Genomic DNA, 18,961 nt, shown 5'->3' on the forward strand with positions numbered 1-18,961 from the left:
ACACTGCTGCGTTACAAATGCTGCTTATCAACACTCTGATTGCACCAGTGTATCTCATTAAGGATAAAAAAATCTTTTTTTGTGATGACAAAAACTTAAGCATAAATAAATAACTAAACATACTTTGATCAGTATCTGCTAGTGGTAGTCCACATTGTCCACATTGTATAATTGTGTGTGTGTGTGTGTGTGTGTGTGTGTGTGTGTGTGTGTGTGTGTGTGTGTGTGTGTGTGTGTGTGTGTGTGTGTGTGTGTGTGTGTGTGTGTGTGTGTGTGTGTGTGTAATTGTATAATTGTAACCATCAATACAATACAGTGCACAAATATTCAGTCAAAAATAACTTAATGAATGACAAAATGATGAAAGCCATTGTTTGCTGAACAGGGACATGTTTAACTGATGTTAATCGACAATTGAGCGTTATGTTGTGCATGTGTACAAATAACAATGATCTTACCTTGAACCTCTGAATGTAAGCAATAACAAAGAAAAGAAACCAAAACAAGAATTACTCAATGTTTGACACAGTACTCACTGATTGCTGCTCAGTGGATATGCACTTCAACAACACCTCAGCCACTGAGGACATAAAACACAGAAGTCAGCACCATGCTGTAACCATGACAACCAAAGTCCATTTCAAGGACATCCGCTGCCTTGTGCAATCTCCTTTTTTTGCTTACATAGTAGACTGTTTCAGTGATTCCATAAAAGAATTTCATTTCATTTGGGTTCATAATGTGATATATTTTGAGGTTGGTTCGAATTCCAGTGATCATACTTTGACAAACTCCAACTAAGGAATGGAGCCAAATGATCCCCAATTCAAAGTAGTTCCAGCACGCAAGACAGATAGGTCATGCTAAATTTCAAAGATTTTTAATTTGGGTTGAGCATTGGGTCAAAATTCAATTTTAAGAATTTTCCTTGTCACTGTTTACATGACTGTCATTTATTAAGTACATTTGGTTTGACTATGTGTACATGTCTACTACTACTAGATTAATAGGTTTTGATGATAACACTAAACTATGTCAATACAGTATAGTACAATCCCTACTTTATTTTAAGGCACGTTAGCTTATCAGTTAGCGTCTGGTTGTGCTCAGTGCACAAATCATGATCCATAGAAGGTATAGTTAGATTAGTTTGGCTTGGAAGACTGTTGAACATTTTATTAGGCAGAATATTAATGAACCTATTTTAATAGTTTTTCATACGTAAGGCACTTTAGGTAATAAGAGGTACTGTATGTTGTGAAGCTTTTTATGTTAATGGTTGTGTTAAATTGTAGAGTTTGTTTATTTCATAGATTTTGCTAATTTCATAGATTTTGCTAGGTTCAGACCAGAAGCGAAATATTGTGTAAATTGGTTATATTCATGTGTAATTACAGAGCGGTTGCTTCAAGTAGAGAATGACTAGTGCATCCTATGACAGACACAAAAAAGTGTCTACAGTGCCAGTTAATCTGGTCACTGGTGGTTATATTATTGGTTTGGCTCATATGAAATCAAATAAAAAAACCTTTTGTCTCATTCTGTGCTATGACAACGAAAGTGTGTGTGTTGTTAATTCCACCGGTAAAGACAATTATTTCAAATAAGACAAAGTAATAGAAATAAAAGAATAATATGTAAGGTGGCCTTAGTGGTGTCACACTCTTTGGACGTCTCATTTCACTGACTCAGTATTGCACAACAACTGATCACAGTATTAGCAGTAGTCCGCAAATTACGGTATGTCGTCAGTGCTACCGATACTATCTTGAATGCACCCAAACGAAACACAAGATCTTACCTGACCACACCTTGTCTTCAAATGGAAATAAGAAGGAAGCAGGACAATGACAGATTGCAGCCATTACAAGGAAGAAGAGCAGATAAGGTGCCAGTTATTTCACAAGGAGGCCAAGTATAGAGCTGATGTTATAGATAAGAAAAATACATTGACAAAAGAGGTCTTGTTGATGCGAGTAAAATGTTATTTGATACGCTGAAAGTTTTCCCATAGCTTCACATAATACCTCTCATCCAATGAAGGCTCTTTCAGTTGCAAATGAGGTTTGACACCAGTCATGGGACGCATGTTGGTGGATAAGGCTTTGATGGTATAGTTGATCTCATTTTCCTTTGTCACATCACTGTCATAACCTAATGAAAAACAAAATTGAAATCGAAATTCTAGGCGCGGGGACACTTGCCAAAGATGCCATTCTCACACCTCCATCATCCTCGCTCTCAATGTCTGACTCCTCGCTGTCACACTGTCTGAGCTCCCTGTGGGTCTCGGGCTCATGGGCCCAAATCATGAGGCACGTGTCCCCCCCGCCAACCGTCACCAATAGGCTGTCTTCATGGCCCCAGCGCACATTTGTAACATGTGTACTGTGAGCCACATAGCGTTTGAACTTTGCATACTTGCCCTATGAATGAAACATCTTTCATCAACTAGTCACAGTGACATAAAGCTATTCTGTGTGTGGAGCATTGTATCTTACCCTGACAGGGTATGTAAAGAGCTTAATGTATCCTAAATCGTCTCCTGTGGCAAGCACCTTCTTGTCATTACTAAGGCAAGCAGAGGTCACCTCTGTGACTTCGCTGATCACGGGCCAGATGCCTTCGACCGATATACCTAGGACACATGTCCACGAACTCCAGTCAACCTTCTCCACCTAAAACACATTGAGAAATGTATTTACTACATGATGTTCTGCTTCATAGACCAACGGATGCACCCTGCCATCCATTTTATTTACCGATTATCGTCACGAGATTCATGGGTGAACCGAAGCCTTTCTCAACTGACATTGGGCAAGAGACTTGGTAGTCAGGGACACTGACTTCCTCCGAACTTTCCAAAAGCATACATGTTGAATTAATTGTAGCTTAATTACTCATTCCTGTGCATGTAAATGTGAATGGTCGTGTATGGTACACAGTATGTGCCCTGCAATTGGCTAACGATAGTCCAAGGTCTACCTTCTGCCTCATGCCCAACGTCAGGTAGGATGGCTCAAACTATTATATAAATGACGATGAACGATAAAGCATATATATTTTTAGATTAGATAGATATTGTTTAACACTTCACAAACTTCCTCTCGCTCTTGGTCCGGTGGTTTTTCTTCTCCCATCTTACCTCTGTGGCAGGGATGGTCTGCCTCTTCCCACGAGGCGCCTCGAAGAAAAACTGCTCTTTGGCACTAGTATTGACTTGGAGTAGTTTCCCTATGAATTAAAGGGCCCGTTGTGTCACTGTGTTTGATGGTTATTGAGCAGTACCGCACAACGATCGTCAACAGAACAAAGGATATTTACCTCTCCTGTCCCAATCCAAGTGTGTGATTGAGTTGAGGCATCCTTTGCACACTCCAACCCGTTTGCTGCTCAATACATTGTAAATATCCACAAATGTGTCTCCTGATGCCACTGCAAGGTACTTGCCAGAACCTGAACAGAGTAAAGAAAACACCACTAATTGGATTATAGTCCTGTTTTCCAGAGCTGGACTTGACAATAACTAGGGAGCCACAAACCTGGGGAGAATTTGATATCTGTGATGATGTCCTTGCGATGGTGGAAGGACACAAGGTCCTCCAAGGTGTCGGCATTCACAATGAGAAAGCTGCCATCATTTAGACCGACTGCCAAGGCTTTGCCATCAGGGGAGAAGCAGCAGCAACGGCCACCTATGAAGGATTTTTGTTAATTGCCCAGGATTGATGCATCAGTTGGTGACTCACCTTTCCTGAGCTTGCGCACTGCCAACATGCAGTGACTAAGGGAGAGGTCCCATATGCGTAAGGTTCTGTCATTACTGACAGTGGCACACAGAGGGAGGTGTGGATGGGTGGCAAGGCCCCAGACTTCACCTTCCATGTGACCCTGCATGACGAAACAACAGAACGTCAGACTTCAAAGACCAAAAAGAATGTGCTGCTTGTACCTTGTACAATTGTCGAGAATGATCTGATAGTTTGCAAATTTAGGAATGGCAGTGAATGAGTTAATCACTAACCAAGAGGTCGATCTCTGTTTTAATAAGGTTGAAGACCCCGTTATATAACGGATGAGTTTTTTGAACAGAATATTCTTTCCCATCTCACCTGGACAAGTAGCGTAATGGGGCCACTTTTGTCCACCTCCAAAATCTCTCCATTCTTCGTTCCGACAAGAATGTGGCCATGGCCTAGCGATATGGCACGTATGGATGGGTTGTCTTCTAAAAGCAAGCCTAAAGAATGGAACAAAAGAAGTCATGCCAGGACACCAAGGGAATTCCTTATAGCTAGACTCACCGAATGTTGTCAGTGTATCTGGAGCGAATAGTGAATATGACTTGTGAAAGATGACCATTATTACCCTTGGAGCCTGGAGCTAGGACTGCCCTCTTGATGGCATAGGTCTTCAGGCATCTTTCAAATGTGTCATCCCAGAGTGCGACTATACCATCCTTCCCTCCAGTCACAAACCCCTGCACAGAAAGTGTAATGGCATATTCAAAGCGGAATGAACATGTCACTGGGAGACATGAAATACATTTGCACAGTGCACCCCTCCAGGAGGATTATTAATGGTCATTTATTATTTGAAATTGTTCCAATTTGCAATTGAATAAAAATCATTACCTTCTCGAGAGCATGCACACTGAAAACAGGGCCGTCATGGGCTTTGACAGTCTTCATCAAGAACATGTCCCTCCAGATGCAAATGTCACCAGTGCATGTGCCTGAGAAGACCATCTCTTCCGACCAACCATAGACGGCACACATCATTGTCTCTGTCTTCCCCATGCTCCCTTTGCGCCCAATTAGCCCACCACCTGAGAGAGTGAGAGTAGACCCTGTCAGATGCATCGCTTTGAAGACAGACTTCAGCTCGTTATCACTGCAGCTCAGACGGTCTTACCAGCTTTATGCCAAAACTTCATGTGTTTTACACCGGTAGTGATGAGCTTGTCAGGCAGGTAAGGATTTATTTTCACTACAAAAATCTTGTCCCTGCTTCCACTGAAAACAAAACAGTATTCATTATTCATGAAGCCGACTGGATGTGTTCAAAAATCTACATTATACAAAAATGTGTTCTTCCTCAGCCCAACCTCAACCTCTCCCTCAGTTTTTATGGAAATTACTCCCTTAATTTTGTGTAATCCTGTTGACAGGACAGGACAGTATGATACTAAAATTAGAGCGGGCACCCGACAAAGCCACACACAGACGTCACACTTCATTTAAAAACGTTCAACTTATTTTTGCCCATGGCAAATAGGTCAACGTCAAGACATCTTAAAAATGTTTCATAGTTTGGATTCTATAAAAAGTACAATTTGTCTTCCAGGGCACAACATTTACGTCATCAGTTTGTGATGATTCTGCCAAGTTATGTTTTGTTTTTCTTTTGAATGAAATTGCAAAATTCCCCATTGTGGGACGATTAAAGGCTTTCTGATTCAGATTCTTAAACATTTAAACTGAGATGTTTTATTAATTATTTGTTAGCAGCATGTTTGTCAAGAGTTTCACCTCACAGTTCTGGGGTTCTGTGTTAAAAAAAATCAATAACATAAAAAAAAGAAACCTTATTATGCATGGGGATTCTACGGAGTATGATGACACAAAGTACATTTACCGGTATATGATCTTAGTTTCACTCCCTGGTGCTTTCTACTATCTTTGTGACTGCTTTATTTCCTGTATATGATGGCTGTCCATGTTAAGTGCTTTGTTACAGCTTCAGTTGTTAAATTCCTATATAAATCAACGTGTATTGGCCCTGTATGAAATACATTTGACAAACCTGCTTAAATCATCCATAGGGATGAGGACTATATAAAATGGATAGCTAGATTTATAGAAACCATTTTTGTCCTACACAGAGCTAAAAAAGTACACGTTATTTGCCCATCTTTCTCCCTGTATACCATGAGGCTTCATCCTTGCACGCCCACTCTTTGCATCCTAGCCGAAGACAACTCCCAGGCCCTTTTTCTCACAATTGCATTGCATAGTACCTAATAAGGCCTGCAAAGCAGATTAGTGGTGCTTCAAGCTGTCTCTGCACTTTCAGTTGGAGACAACAGAAGAGCAAAAAACACACAGTGTTCTCAACGTGTCAGGGTCAGTTTAAATTGGGATAAGACTAAATATTAACATCAAGTGGGCTGAGCAACAAAGATGGAAAAATACAGTGTATACTATATATTTTGATATGTGGACATTTTGCAGTTACATATCTCCCACAGTGTGGTTATGTAAATGTATTAAGGCAGCTATTAGTCACAATCAGTGATTCTGTGTTACAACTTTTAAATCTAGATTTTCATTATGCCTTACTTTTGGTTACGCATTTGCTATTCTATAACATAGTTGTACCTTGGAAATATGGTCTCCTTGTCAAAATAAAATCTGACCTACTCTATAAGATAAGCACTGAAAGTAATACTCATTCATTATGGATACACTTGGAGCCTTGGGGCAGAATCTAACTCTTCAAACCTTGGCAGGTTTAAGTGTCGCAGTGGAGCAGCCTCTTAATCTAAAAGGCAATTCCCTCTCTTCCCACTGCGAACCATGAATCACACTGTCATCTAGCCACTACAAAGTGGCTCCAATTTAATCCACATTTATTAATGTCCATATTTAAAAAGAGAAGCTCCAATAATCTTAAAACTTCAACACGAGGACTATCTGAGCTCTTTAAATTTCCGGATAGCAGCAGCCTGTGTTGTAAACAATGATGGAATCACACTCACCACATGGCTGAAAGCTTTTCCCCCTTTCTCCAGTCCCAAAGCACAATGATGTGATTGTCATCCAAGCCCACTGAAGCCAGGCGCTTGCCATCAGCTGTGGAATGTCAATCAAACCTGGGTTATTGGCAGAGATACTGTAGATCGAGTTGCAGTGTCTCGAGGTGTTGGTTGAACGGAAAGAGAAATTTGGTGCAATAGATTGATACCTAAAATGTGCGATGCCTGCATGGGGGCCAATTATAGTAAAGGAATTTCTACTATGAGGACGGCTACTGTATAGCAGGGAAAATACCCAACTCTGAAACTAATACTTCAAGACATCTGTCTGGAGATTAAATCATTAGGATGAATGTCACTGCGCTTGTTCAGCTGTCAAAATTAATTTTTTACATGGCTTTTATTGTCTACAAGACATACAGTAAAGTCTCTTTATATCGATATTCTCGGGAGTCGGAAAAAATATCGATATAACCAGACTATCGATATATCTGATCCTGCGGCATGTAAATTTTCTCCTTGCGTTCATAGAAATAGTATCGTAATAAGCAGTACTATCGATATAACCGATATCGATATAACGAGACTTTACTGTATTTTAAAATAAGTTACTTTCATTACCAGTATATAATTTCTATTTTCAGAATCATAGGCTACCTTCAGAATACATGTATACAAAACGGCAAAATCATTTTTTTTTTGTTAAATCCAACCTTGATGAAGAAATGTGACAAAAATGAATGAGACTTTTAATGTGAATGCAAAAAACAAAAACCCTGATATCACATGGCAGAGTGTTTTAAAAGGTAAATATGGTTCAGAATTGAGGGGCGCATTTTATCATCTCATGTCACGAGCGTAATGAGGTGGGACGAGGTAGAAACATTTTTGAGAAATAACAGCATCCTTTCATGGAGATGTTTGTGAAAGATAAAACCACTCCATTGCACCATGTTTGGTGTTTCAAATGGGATTAAATCAAAATCCAATGTAACACTGTAACTCAAAACAACTTTGCAGATGCACGGACACGATTGTCACTAAGTCCCTCCCAAACATTCTTCCTCGACCCACGTAAAGTGCATATTGCGTTTCTGATGACGCAAAGGTACAGGTAGGACTGTAATCAACAGGCATACATTCCTAACAGCATATTACCGTATTTTCCGGTGTATAAGGTGCACCCAAAATCCTTGATTTTCTTCAAAAGATGACCCTGCGCCTTATTATCATTGAAGGTGTACCGTATACACCGGTGCGCCTTAAATATGAAAAAAGTTTGAAAATACACCATTCATTGGGGGTGGCCTTACACTCCGGTCCACCTCATACACTGGAAAATACAGTACAAAAGGTAGTGAACATGAAGTTCAATGGAAACATTCATATTTTGTGCGGTTGATAGTGACTCACCCGAAAAGTCTAAAGAGCATACACCGAGCTGATGGAAACCCTTCAACACAGACATTGGTTTTAATGTTTCTGTGTCCCATATGTGGACGGAGGAATCTCGGCCAACCTGGATAGCCATACATTATATATGAACACAAGTTTTATTTTTTTTGCATTTAAATGAAGAGACCAGACAACCAGCAGTGTAATATTGATGTATTTACACATAACTCAACAGCTACCTGGCCTGTTGCTACAAAGTCCTTGAGGGGGTGGATGGCCAGACAGAGAATGTCATCATCGTGGCCCATGTAGAAACGTTGGGTGTTCTGCTGTCTGTTGTACACAATTCCAACAGCTGCCACATGGTAGACAATTTCACCGGTCTGGGTATAGAAAAGATTACTTCTGCAATCATATCCCCGGTAGCTGCGAAAATAAAAAGAAATACAAATGTTTCAGAGGGAGTCTATTTGTCACTCAATTCTTTGAGCAATTGAACATATTATAACGCAAGTTCACCCATGAATAAAGTGCAACTTCAAACCACTCCCAGGGGCACGCTCTCTCTTCTTCATTGCGATTCCTCGATCCTTCTCCTTGCACTGCTCTTTGAGCTGAGGTAGATCTTCTTTATAAACCTGAATTTATGCAGAAACCTGAACATGTCTGCCGAGTAAAATTAAAAATGGCAGGCCCTGAGTAAAACACAAACCTGTCTTCGATATGTCATCTGTGTCTCCTGCTCAATTTCAGAGTCCATCTCAGGCACATCTGACTGATCCGAGTCTGACTCTTCGCTGTTGGAGTCTGCCAAGGTCTCTACAAACAGAGACATAGTTTCAGTATACCAAGCTGCTAATAATAAACATGAATAGTTTCAATAGCTTTGTCTTTCAAAGTCTTCATACGCAAAATGAACTGCTATCTGAGTAAATGCTACCATTTTACATATAGTAATAGCTTACGCTGCACAATGACGCTCAGCCAAGAAAAGGCAATAAGTTGGATTTAGAGCTAAAGGGAGGGCACCTCACGGAGTCCATTAGGAAAATGAAAAGCAAAGACAGTCGTAGTAGGTTTTAATTATCAAGGGCGCAGTTACAGTGAGTCTGTGCAAAAATAGTGAGTTGGCAATGACAATGCAATTGGGCTTTAAGACTTTGAACCATATCGAAGGGATGCCTTTCAATGTTATGGAGTAGGGAACAGTTCAGTACGACGGTCGAACACATCAAGACAATAAGATTGTTGGAAGCAGAACAGTGGAAAGGAGTCAGGCGGGAGTGCTGGTTCAGAGAAATACAATTCTCGCTAGCTATCTATTAGCTAGCTAGCGAGCTTTCTATCTATGAGTTATTCAGAGTTGAGTGAACGCTGGCGCGTGTGGTTGCCGCTGCTCACTCACAGAAAAAACGTATCCTGTGACTGTAAAGTGACCTTGAGAATCTTGAAAGGCCCTTATAAATGAAATGTATTATTATTATTATTATTAATTAATTAATTAATTAATGTTGAAATAATGTGGAAACTTGCACCACTGTATCGAGAATAACTATTCTAACATGTTTGTGCAATACCAAAATGATGCAATGCAGTGACCTGCTCTCAACCAGTCAAGGCATTTTTCCTTCCTCTCACCTTGTGGTGCAATATGCAGAGCTTCTTTTGATTTTCTCTCTGGAACAAACTTCCATTGGAACACAGAATGATCCGCACCACCGATGGTTATAACCCACTGGTAGTCATGCGACCATCTTACATTGGTAATATGGGCTGAGTGACCTAAATATTTTTTAACTTTCGCACCTAAAATCGAAAGAAATACAACATAAATTTAAAAAGGCAATAGGAATGACAGGTGTTTTGTTTACCTTTTTTTATACATGGATATCTGAGAAGTTTGACCAATCCGTAGTCGTCTGCCGTTACTAAGACTTGATTGTTGAAGTTCGCATCCACAGAATTAATATCATTGATCGCAGAATATTTGGGCCATATTCCATTAACTTCAGGACCTATGACACATGTCCATGAAGCCCACTGCACCAACTTCAGCTCCTCTCTGTTGGTCACCTCCTTACCACCTGAACAAAAGACACACATGTTATATCACAAGACATAAATAAACTTTTTTTTATTGTTTTGTTTTGTTTTGATGTCAAGTAACTTCATGAATGGAGCAAATAAAACATACTTGGCATCCGATAGAAGAGTCTGCGGCCGCTTCCATCATTTGACTGCAGGAACTTGCTGTCTGTAGACCAGTCCATGTGTGTGATGAAGCTGTTGGAGCCAATGCACTCCCCAACTTTCTTGTACCTCTGCACAACACCATAAATGTCCACTGAGTTGTCATTAGAACCGACAGCCAAATGGGCGCCATCAGGGGAATACTTCAGCTCATGGATAGCCTCCTTCCTGTCCTTGATGTGAACTACTTCGGTCATATCTCTGGAGATGAAAAAAAAAGATTCTTTCATAAAGCCTGAATGGCTTGACATAAAATCTTACACGTTTTTTTTTTTACTGAATTGTGTACTTGCCTGACTCTGAGAATTGTAAATGAGCCATCTTTCATTCCCAGGGCCAAATGAATGCCATCAGTGCTGACAGCTGCACAGCGGATCGGTTCTTCCATGTTACAGCGAGCTATCAATGCGTGATCAATAAGACTCCATATCCTTGTGGGCGAGGGAAAACAAAAAAGAGACAGCAAAGTTGTGACAAAATAAGAATTGTTAATTATGCACTGCCTTCATGTAATGGGCCTAGGTTACACAGATCTGTGTGTGCATTCATTCAAAATAAATGGCCAGTATTTGACAATTCAAAATCCGACATCGCATTTCAACTGTATCTTAACAAATATCATTGCTAAACCAATACTTGCATGAACTGTACTCATCTTAGAATTCACAAAATGTTTTGGTTTTGGATGACAGAACAGCGTTCAAATGTGGCTGCGTGAGCAATCAAATTTGAGCTAATTTTGCAAAGGTAATTAAAAAATGCGGATGGACAGTTCTTGCTATGAAAACACTTAACACTAACCAAACTAGTAAAAAAAAATCATGAACAGACATTCTCAACCACAGGAGGTATTGTGGTATGGAATTATTTGATACAATCTTGCAATTAATTTTCTCAACTCTCACCTGACTGAGCGGTCATCACTGCCTGTCATAGCAAGAGGCTTGGTGGGGTGCACAGCCAGCGCCCACAGCTCACCCTCACAGTGACCCTGCATGATAAGGAAAGGCTTGTTGCGGTCATGGACCACCACCTCGAAGATCTCACTATCTTGCGTGCCCACCAGGATGTGGTCTCCCCGCCAGCAAACACTACGCACAGACAGCCCTATCCAGACAGACACACACACACACACACACACACACACACACACACACACACACGCACACACACACACACATACACAAATATCAATCTAATATAGTCCAAGCCAGTTCACAGTAAACAGCCATCAACTGACTAAGGCCGACACTGAACAGAAATACATGACATCATGTTGCAAAGTGAATATGCAACTGATGCGGATGAAGGGAGCATTATCTTCACTTGATATATATATGTCTATGATATCTAAAAATATATTGTAAAACTAATTCACGATACACAATATGGGAATTGCTGCAAACGGACTGACACGGCTGCTAAATCTACCCTTATATCGCATTACCCACCTCTGCTATTTTCACTTCTAGCTACTGTTAGGTCCAAGAGACAACAAATAAAAGGAAATGGAAGAAAGAAGAAAGGGTGTATTAGTCAGGAGAAGAGAAAAGAATGACTTAAGCAGCATGGTTTAGATATGCCACTTATTGAAGATAGCCTAATTTGCCCTGCAAACTTTACTGAGTGGAGGCATTTTGACATCACCTTTATATCCTTGGTCTGTTTCCCTGAGATCAATGACAGTAATTGGTTTGAAGTTAAGATCCCACAAGCGGACACAACCATCTCTTCCCCCGGTGGCAAAACCCTCTTCACAGGCGTTCATGCTGAAAATCCCTGACTGGGGGGAAATGACAGACTGTTAGCATGCAATAAATAAGATATGACAGTACCAAAGGCAACTGTTTAACAAGGCTTTCACATCTGCCTCAATGTCACACAAAGCTAAAAGAGCTAAACATCACCATTAATTGTTCGTTACTTTCACAGCAAAGGAAAATATTTGGGTGGTATTAAAAAACACACGCACACGCACACACACACACACACACACACACACACACACACACACACACACACACACACACACACACACACACACACACACACACACACACACACACACACACACACACACATACATACATACATACATACATACATACATACATACATACATACATACATACATACATATATATATATATATATATATAATCTGAACATACTGTAGATATTAGCCCCTCCCCCATATCCTCATTCCGTAACAAAGCTGTTGATCCCATAGATATAATTTAATCCAGTGGAGCAAAAGACTGATCCTTCTGTATTGAGCAGAATAGAGCAAGCATGTGCAGCTCTACCTATCCCGGGGACCAGTTGTAAGCCATCCAAGATGGTTAGATGCAACCAACCTAAATTCTAATATTTGTTCTATGATAATTGTATTCAAATATTCCAAACAGTCTTCTCTTTTCATCCCGATTCTTTTGGTTGTTTTGGATGTCTTTTGTCATGTCTCATCTAGTGGATAAACCTTATTTTGGTCAGACTTACGCCATGAGCTCCTTGCACAGTTCTCATCAGATTGATTCCTTTCCACACATAGATGTCGCCGTTCAAGGCACCAGAATACGTGACCTCATCCTTGGCACAAGCCAGGCAGAGGATGGTTTGGAGTTCCCCCGTCTTGCCAAAAACTCCACGTTTGGGTGTGAGAGCATTACCGCATAGGCCCCAGAACTGCACACACAGACACAAAGGTGAAAAGGTGATGGTGCTGGCTAATAATCCCTCGTGTAATCCTGTTGTGACATAGCGAGTGGGCAATAACCAAGTGCTTGGATACAAATGTAATCAGAAAAATCTGTTCTTTATGGGTGGACTCACACATACAACTCCATGCCTACACACATATACGGTCCACCTTGAAAGACGCACACACGCGTGTGATATGGTGCTGTAACCATCTGATCAACATGCACAGACGCAGGCACACACTCACAGACACCAGCATGCTCATTATTTATAAGCAAGGTCATTGGGATGCATGGGCACAGCCTCCCTTGTCTGAGGGCTAAATCCATCAAAGAGGAGGAGGTGAAAGCTAAAGGGAGGCGCCCTGTCTGCATTGAGATAGGATTGCATTGAGCTTTTCAAATGCTGAGGCACGACGGTCCGTGCGTGAAAATGGAGACACACTCATCACTGGCAGGCAGTAGGAAAATGATAAGACCGATAAACGTGTGTCAGAGATATGACAGTCAGACACTGTGGACGAAGACTCGAACCCAGAAAGATTGTCCCCACTGCCGGCAGGAAACGCAGTCATTCATGACATACGTCTGAATTCTGCAGCCTTCTGCCAAGCTATTTATTGAGAGTACATGCAAATTAAAGTGATACATTAGTAAAACATATTTTTCTTGATAAGAATACCACACCTCTTGAGTTCTAAGCACGAATAAAACAAGTTCTAAGCAATAAAACATTGTGTTTTCCATGAACTGATAAATTTGTAACCTGGCTGATGACCGCTTCCTGTGAAGGAGTTTGAAGTCCTAAATTACTCTGTGATAAGGAGTTTCCCAAATCCTAAATTCTGTGCCAGGCCAGACCTCCGAGATTAAGCTGACAGTTTAACTTGCTGTGTCTGTTGATCTGATTGACCCCAGGTTGTCTGTGCTTCAATTGTGTATTCAGTCTCACATGTTGGCTAAGCATAGAACAGCATGAAACTTTTAAATATGATAACTTCTTATTCTATCTGATCTCTATCAACAAGCATTTTATTAAAAGACTAGCGATGCTTCGCTAGGTTACAAATCATTTGACAGAAACATTTTGACATAACAGATATTACAACTTCCCTCCAGACTGATAAACACTTTCACAGGGGGCATTATTAGACAAAGCTTATGAGTATGGAAACCTCCTGCCATCTAAAATGAGGACTAAAGTACAAAGATATCTGATCCTTCAACTGATGATAGCAAATGAAAATGGCTGAAACTGTCATTTGCAGCGATAGCAGCTTCAACTTTTCTGTGAAGACCACAAGCTAGATAACATGCGTTTTTTGCACAACATATCAAATAATGAATCGTATTATTAACTCACTGACTTATAATCGTCTTTCAATGAAATCCATATGTTGACATGTAAAAGTTCAATAAGTCATGACTCTTCCTCAAGTAATTGAAAAACAAAAGAGCATGTGCGTTGGACTTGTGCATGGAATTGACAACAAGGATGTGGAACGATTCCGAAGTGTATAAGGTGTTGGGTGGTTCTGAAGTACAGTAGGTGTGATGGGCCTCTATTGTACCCCAACATGTGACAGAGGCTGTAGGGATGGATGCAGTGTGACGGCACAGCCCTCCCTGCCTACAACTGATAGGGCAGCAAGCACTTGGACAGCAGCTAATCCCTTTGCTGTTTGAATTGCTGAGAGTATACGAGAAGCCGGAGGGGGTTATGATGAGGCCAGCGGCAGAAGCAGAAAATCCAGTGGGGCAATGTGGAATGATAGAAATGGGTGGGAACACATGAAGAATTCCTTTCGATGACGACATGTGCCGACTTGTGGGATGAATAAAGGTATTCTGATTCTGATTCTGAACATCCTGCAGGTAGTATTGGTGCAGTCAGTAATATTCAATAGTTTTATTTTCTACAGCAAGTTTAGGCGGCGACATATTCACGCTGAGCTATTCAAAAGTCAAATGTTGACTTTCACATGTTGACTTTCAGCAGAGAGGTTAGTGGAGTGATTCCCGTTGAATTCCCCATTCACAATCACCCTTGACTATGTGGTGATGAGTACATTGCTTTGATTATGTCAGCTTCTTTTGGCTTGCGCATTTGCATCAAAATCCTAAATGAGACAGGCTTGAGCGGCACTTTTGAAAGTCAATATTGAAAAGGCGCCATTACTGCTTTTATAATGGTAGACAACAAATTACTGCTTTTATAATGGTATACAATTAATTACACAATGAAAAAATAAATGCGTGGCAACATCGGACCGGTATTGTCTGCTCCACAAGCTAAGACGGCCTTCTTAGTGCAATTACTGCAGAGGGCAATGTACTTCATCAGCAGCAATGTTACTTTCTCAGTCTCACTATAGTAGCCCTGAGCAATGTCAGTGTTAAGTGCCATGCTACCAAGGGTCAGCAAAGAGCACTCAGAAAATGCAGACGAGCGATGCTGCAAGGTAGTTTTCTCACAGTTCTTGTCCATCCGCATTGAGTCATGCTCAATCCTGTGGCAATTCACATTATTGCTATAAAAACAGTTAATTTCCCAAACTATATTTTGACTGTTTTGAGTTGCTAAGGCTTTCTCTTGCTGAAGTTTAACATGTTTCACATCTAAGCATTTTTTATCGATTCCCATTTTCAATACAATGATGTAATTTGTTGCAGGCATTCTCATTGCATTACTGAGCTCTATATGACACTTCAGTCAAGGCTCTCTCTCATCCATCATGATTAGGTGAACCCACACAATTTAATGGGATTCAACACATCTGTACGTGTATTGATTCAACCATAAGTTTCATGATTGTGGCTGCTATTCACTGTGGTGTAGCTAATTACTGAAAGCTAAATATGAATTCCTGATCCTCCGGAGTATTTTTTTTCGTTAGCCGCAATAAGAAAAAGACACATATCTATCAGAGGAATTTTGTCAGTAAGATGTTCACGCCAAAGCTTGCGCTGTTTTGACTGAATCAATGCACAAAAAGGCTAAACAATTGTGTGTGTGTGTGTGTGTGTGTGTGTGTGTGTGTGTGTGTGTGTGTGTGTGTGTGTGTGTGTGTGTGTGTGTGTGTGTGTGTGTGTGTGTGTGTGTGTGTGTGTGTGTGTGTGTGTGTGTGTGTGTGTGTGTGTGTGTGTGTGTGTGTGTGTGTGTGTGTGTGTTGTAAAAGTGAGTAGTTTGTCCACAACCCTGGTAGTTGTCACAGAAGTTTTGTCTTCCTCAGCCCACGAGTGAGTGGATTACTGCCAGTAAATCTCCTGGATGCTCTGAGTGCTATAATCACTGAGCAAAGGCAGGGCCAAAGAGCAGATGTCACATGGTCTGCAGGGGCTGGGGAATTATGTGGGACAATTGCTGGGTTGCCCTGCCATTGGGAAACCAGCATAGAGGGAGGAGGGAGCAGACTAAGCACGTATTGAGGAGAGACAGACGGGTTCGCACAAATGAAGGTTTCTGTGCCATGGCAGTAGTAAGAGTTCAGAGTAGACACAACAGATGAGATTGAGATGAGGGAAGTGGGATTTAAACCAGCCAGTGGACCAAATGTAACACATTTGTTTGATACACTGGAAAGCAGTGAAAACACAGCAGCAAACATTGACATTTCAATTGCCATAAATAATCCTTATTCAAATTTTCATTTGCTCGTTGTTGACTGATTTCCAGCTTTTAAATCTGAAAACGTCTCAGACAGTCAATAAAATGACAGAAAGTCCAAGATGGCGCCTGAGTAGGCAGCCATCAGCAAGTGCTCTCACGGAGCCCTGCTTTTTTGTTGTTCTTTGTGTTGTTTTTGTGTTTTCTTTTGTCACTTTGAGTTGTTCTGTGTCGTGTGGAACGGATACGGATTGTTTTTCAACATTTTTGGCCACGACATTCATCAAGGAGGAGACTGTGCTGAGCGATTGGGCATTTTCAGCAGCGTGAATATGCCAGCACTGTTTTTGATTTGGGAGGAAAGTCAGTGATTTCATTTGAGTCATTTGACTGTCATTGCTGAACAGCTCTGGGGTGATTGTGCTTTTTTGCCCCTGTAATGGGCACACAGCCCCACTTGTTCAGCAGAAAGGTTGGTGTTGTTTGACAGTCTGTGGCTACTACAATCCAAAATAATATAACATCTGCATGCCCAGTGGTTGAGTCGAGTATTTTTTTTTCAAGCCAGGCTCAAGAACATCCAACGGTTAGGTTTTTCCATTTACAAATGACATCCTAACAATATTATTTGTTTTATTTTTCACACTGATCCGGAAAGTTAAAGACAACATTCCCTACATGTGTATTTAAGGTTTCGATGGAACAAGGAATTAAATGCCCGAAAACGGAAAAAGTAACTCAATATGATAAACTTTGTCTATGTCCATGTAGAAAGGTGTCTGGTTCTTTTTGATAAAATCTCCCTGATTGTCTGATTTTTCGTAGTGGTATATCATCATTTCAAACACAATAACACTGGAGTGAAAGAAAGTTAAAAACAGTATTTCTAGTAGTGATGGAGTGTGAAACAGTGGGACCCAGTTGCGATCAATTATATGCCTTGAGAATGAAATACTGTGAATGGAAGAGAATATTAACAAACGTGTATGTACGTATGTATGCCGGTGCCTGACATCTCCAGGTGGCAGACTTTCTACATAAACATGATTTACCTTTTCTAATGTTATTTTTTTTTTAGCTCATGTTATGGGATGTCCTGCAGTACTTTGATCTCCTTGCTTGTTATTTCCGAATGCCTTTGCACCAAAGTCAATACTGCAGTTTTATCCAAAGGAAAGTTTGACAGTAAGTCCGTAGATGAACTTTTTTTTCTTTTCGAATAGAATGTAGAAAAAAACGATGCAGCTGCAACTTGTACTGTGGAGAGCTGTGAAAAGCTCAATGAGGAAATTAATGGTTCATCATAAAAAGATAATATTCCTTTCTCTTTGCGGTTGAAAATTGCCGCAAAATTGAGTGAACATATCACATAATGCAAGTCACTGGCTGCATTGCTTGTATATGAAATCCTGACAGCAGACATATTTAGATTACATCAAACAGGCACTCCTGATCTACAGGCACTCCTGATATACAGTCAGTATATATGTTTTCAGATATTACACAAATCAAACTTGCCCCATGATGTGTCAAATGCAAAACAATTTTAAAGGCCAGGGGGCATTTGTACCTTGATGTGTTTGACTCCACAGCTTACGAGCTTGTTGGGCTGGTACAAATCCCACGATATGTCAAATATCTGCAGGGAGAAGGCGACAGATAAATCAGAGATGGACTCTCAACAGGACACTTGTATTGACTGCCGATTCTTGAAGCACTCATGTTGTGCCCATTCTCTTGCTTGTCAGATTTGTGACAGACAAATAAAAAGAGAGTGTTTGCGTGGACAATGTTAAAATGTGTGGGTTGTATTAGAAAACAACAGTTGCCTGTGTCGTCATCATCATAGTTGCTTGAAAGAGAAAATCTCTTGATTAGTTGAGCGGTGTTTAAAACTCACAATCAATAAGTTGGGCCTGGTTTGTTTGCCTTCATTGGATCGACCGTCAATTTTGCAAATGAGGGTGATCTATGTTCAACTTGGGTAGAAAGAATTGATTTACCCTGTCAGTATGGCCCGGTGCCGTTGCCAGAACCGTCCCTCTTCTCCAGTCCCACACACAGATTGTGTTTTTAGAGTCCAAGCCCACAGAAACCAAGCACTGCGGACAGAAGTACACATCACACGAACTGAACATATTCTCCAGTTTGTTGGTCAAATTACTAGCAAAAGCTCTCAATTACCTCTAGTGTGGCATGGCAGGCCACAATGAAAAGGGCTAATAATGGCTACAGAGAAGAGCAGAACAGTTG

The 18,961-nt window shown here is 40.7% G+C and overlaps 1 protein-coding gene across 2 annotated transcripts in view; it reads right to left on the bottom strand.

Moving 5' to 3' along the window:
* eml5 (EMAP like 5) overlaps positions 1-18,961 on the bottom strand; it is a 39,990-nt gene that overhangs the window by 9,651 nt on the left and 11,378 nt on the right. Inside the window, exons 3-30 of one of the 2 annotated variants that reach the window (XM_089005251.1) lie at positions 18,712-18,810; positions 18,279-18,347; positions 12,902-13,087; positions 12,050-12,185; positions 11,854-11,877; positions 11,308-11,509; positions 10,696-10,833; positions 10,347-10,603; positions 10,024-10,236; positions 9,791-9,958; positions 8,865-8,971; positions 8,672-8,790; positions 8,392-8,578; positions 8,171-8,276; positions 6,761-6,854; positions 4,915-5,015; positions 4,635-4,828; positions 4,369-4,480; positions 4,113-4,240; positions 3,750-3,891; positions 3,543-3,695; positions 3,325-3,456; positions 3,146-3,234; positions 2,502-2,678; positions 2,225-2,426; positions 2,028-2,154; positions 1,802-1,816; positions 459-467 (exon numbers count right to left, since the gene is read on the bottom strand). In XM_089005251.1, the coding sequence (XP_088861377.1) occupies positions 459-467; positions 1,802-1,816; positions 2,028-2,154; positions 2,225-2,426; positions 2,502-2,678; positions 3,146-3,234; positions 3,325-3,456; positions 3,543-3,695; positions 3,750-3,891; positions 4,113-4,240; positions 4,369-4,480; positions 4,635-4,828; positions 4,915-5,015; positions 6,761-6,854; positions 8,171-8,276; positions 8,392-8,578; positions 8,672-8,790; positions 8,865-8,971; positions 9,791-9,958; positions 10,024-10,236; positions 10,347-10,603; positions 10,696-10,833; positions 11,308-11,509; positions 11,854-11,877; positions 12,050-12,185; positions 12,902-13,087; positions 18,279-18,347; positions 18,712-18,810 (3,686 nt within the window). The remainder of the gene's footprint in view (positions 1-458; positions 468-1,801; positions 1,817-2,027; positions 2,155-2,224; positions 2,427-2,501; positions 2,679-3,145; positions 3,235-3,324; positions 3,457-3,542; positions 3,696-3,749; positions 3,892-4,112; positions 4,241-4,368; positions 4,481-4,634; positions 4,829-4,914; positions 5,016-6,760; positions 6,855-8,170; positions 8,277-8,391; positions 8,579-8,671; positions 8,791-8,864; positions 8,972-9,790; positions 9,959-10,023; positions 10,237-10,346; positions 10,604-10,695; positions 10,834-11,307; positions 11,510-11,853; positions 11,878-12,049; positions 12,186-12,901; positions 13,088-18,278; positions 18,348-18,711; positions 18,811-18,961) is intronic. The other variant, XM_089005252.1, reaches the window with a different exon arrangement.

This window comes from Hippocampus bargibanti, linkage group LG09 (assembly GCF_051943395.1).
Source record: "Hippocampus bargibanti isolate YZ-2025 linkage group LG09, ASM5194339v1, whole genome shotgun sequence".
NCBI classification, from domain to species: Eukaryota; Metazoa; Chordata; class Actinopteri; order Syngnathiformes; family Syngnathidae; genus Hippocampus; species Hippocampus bargibanti.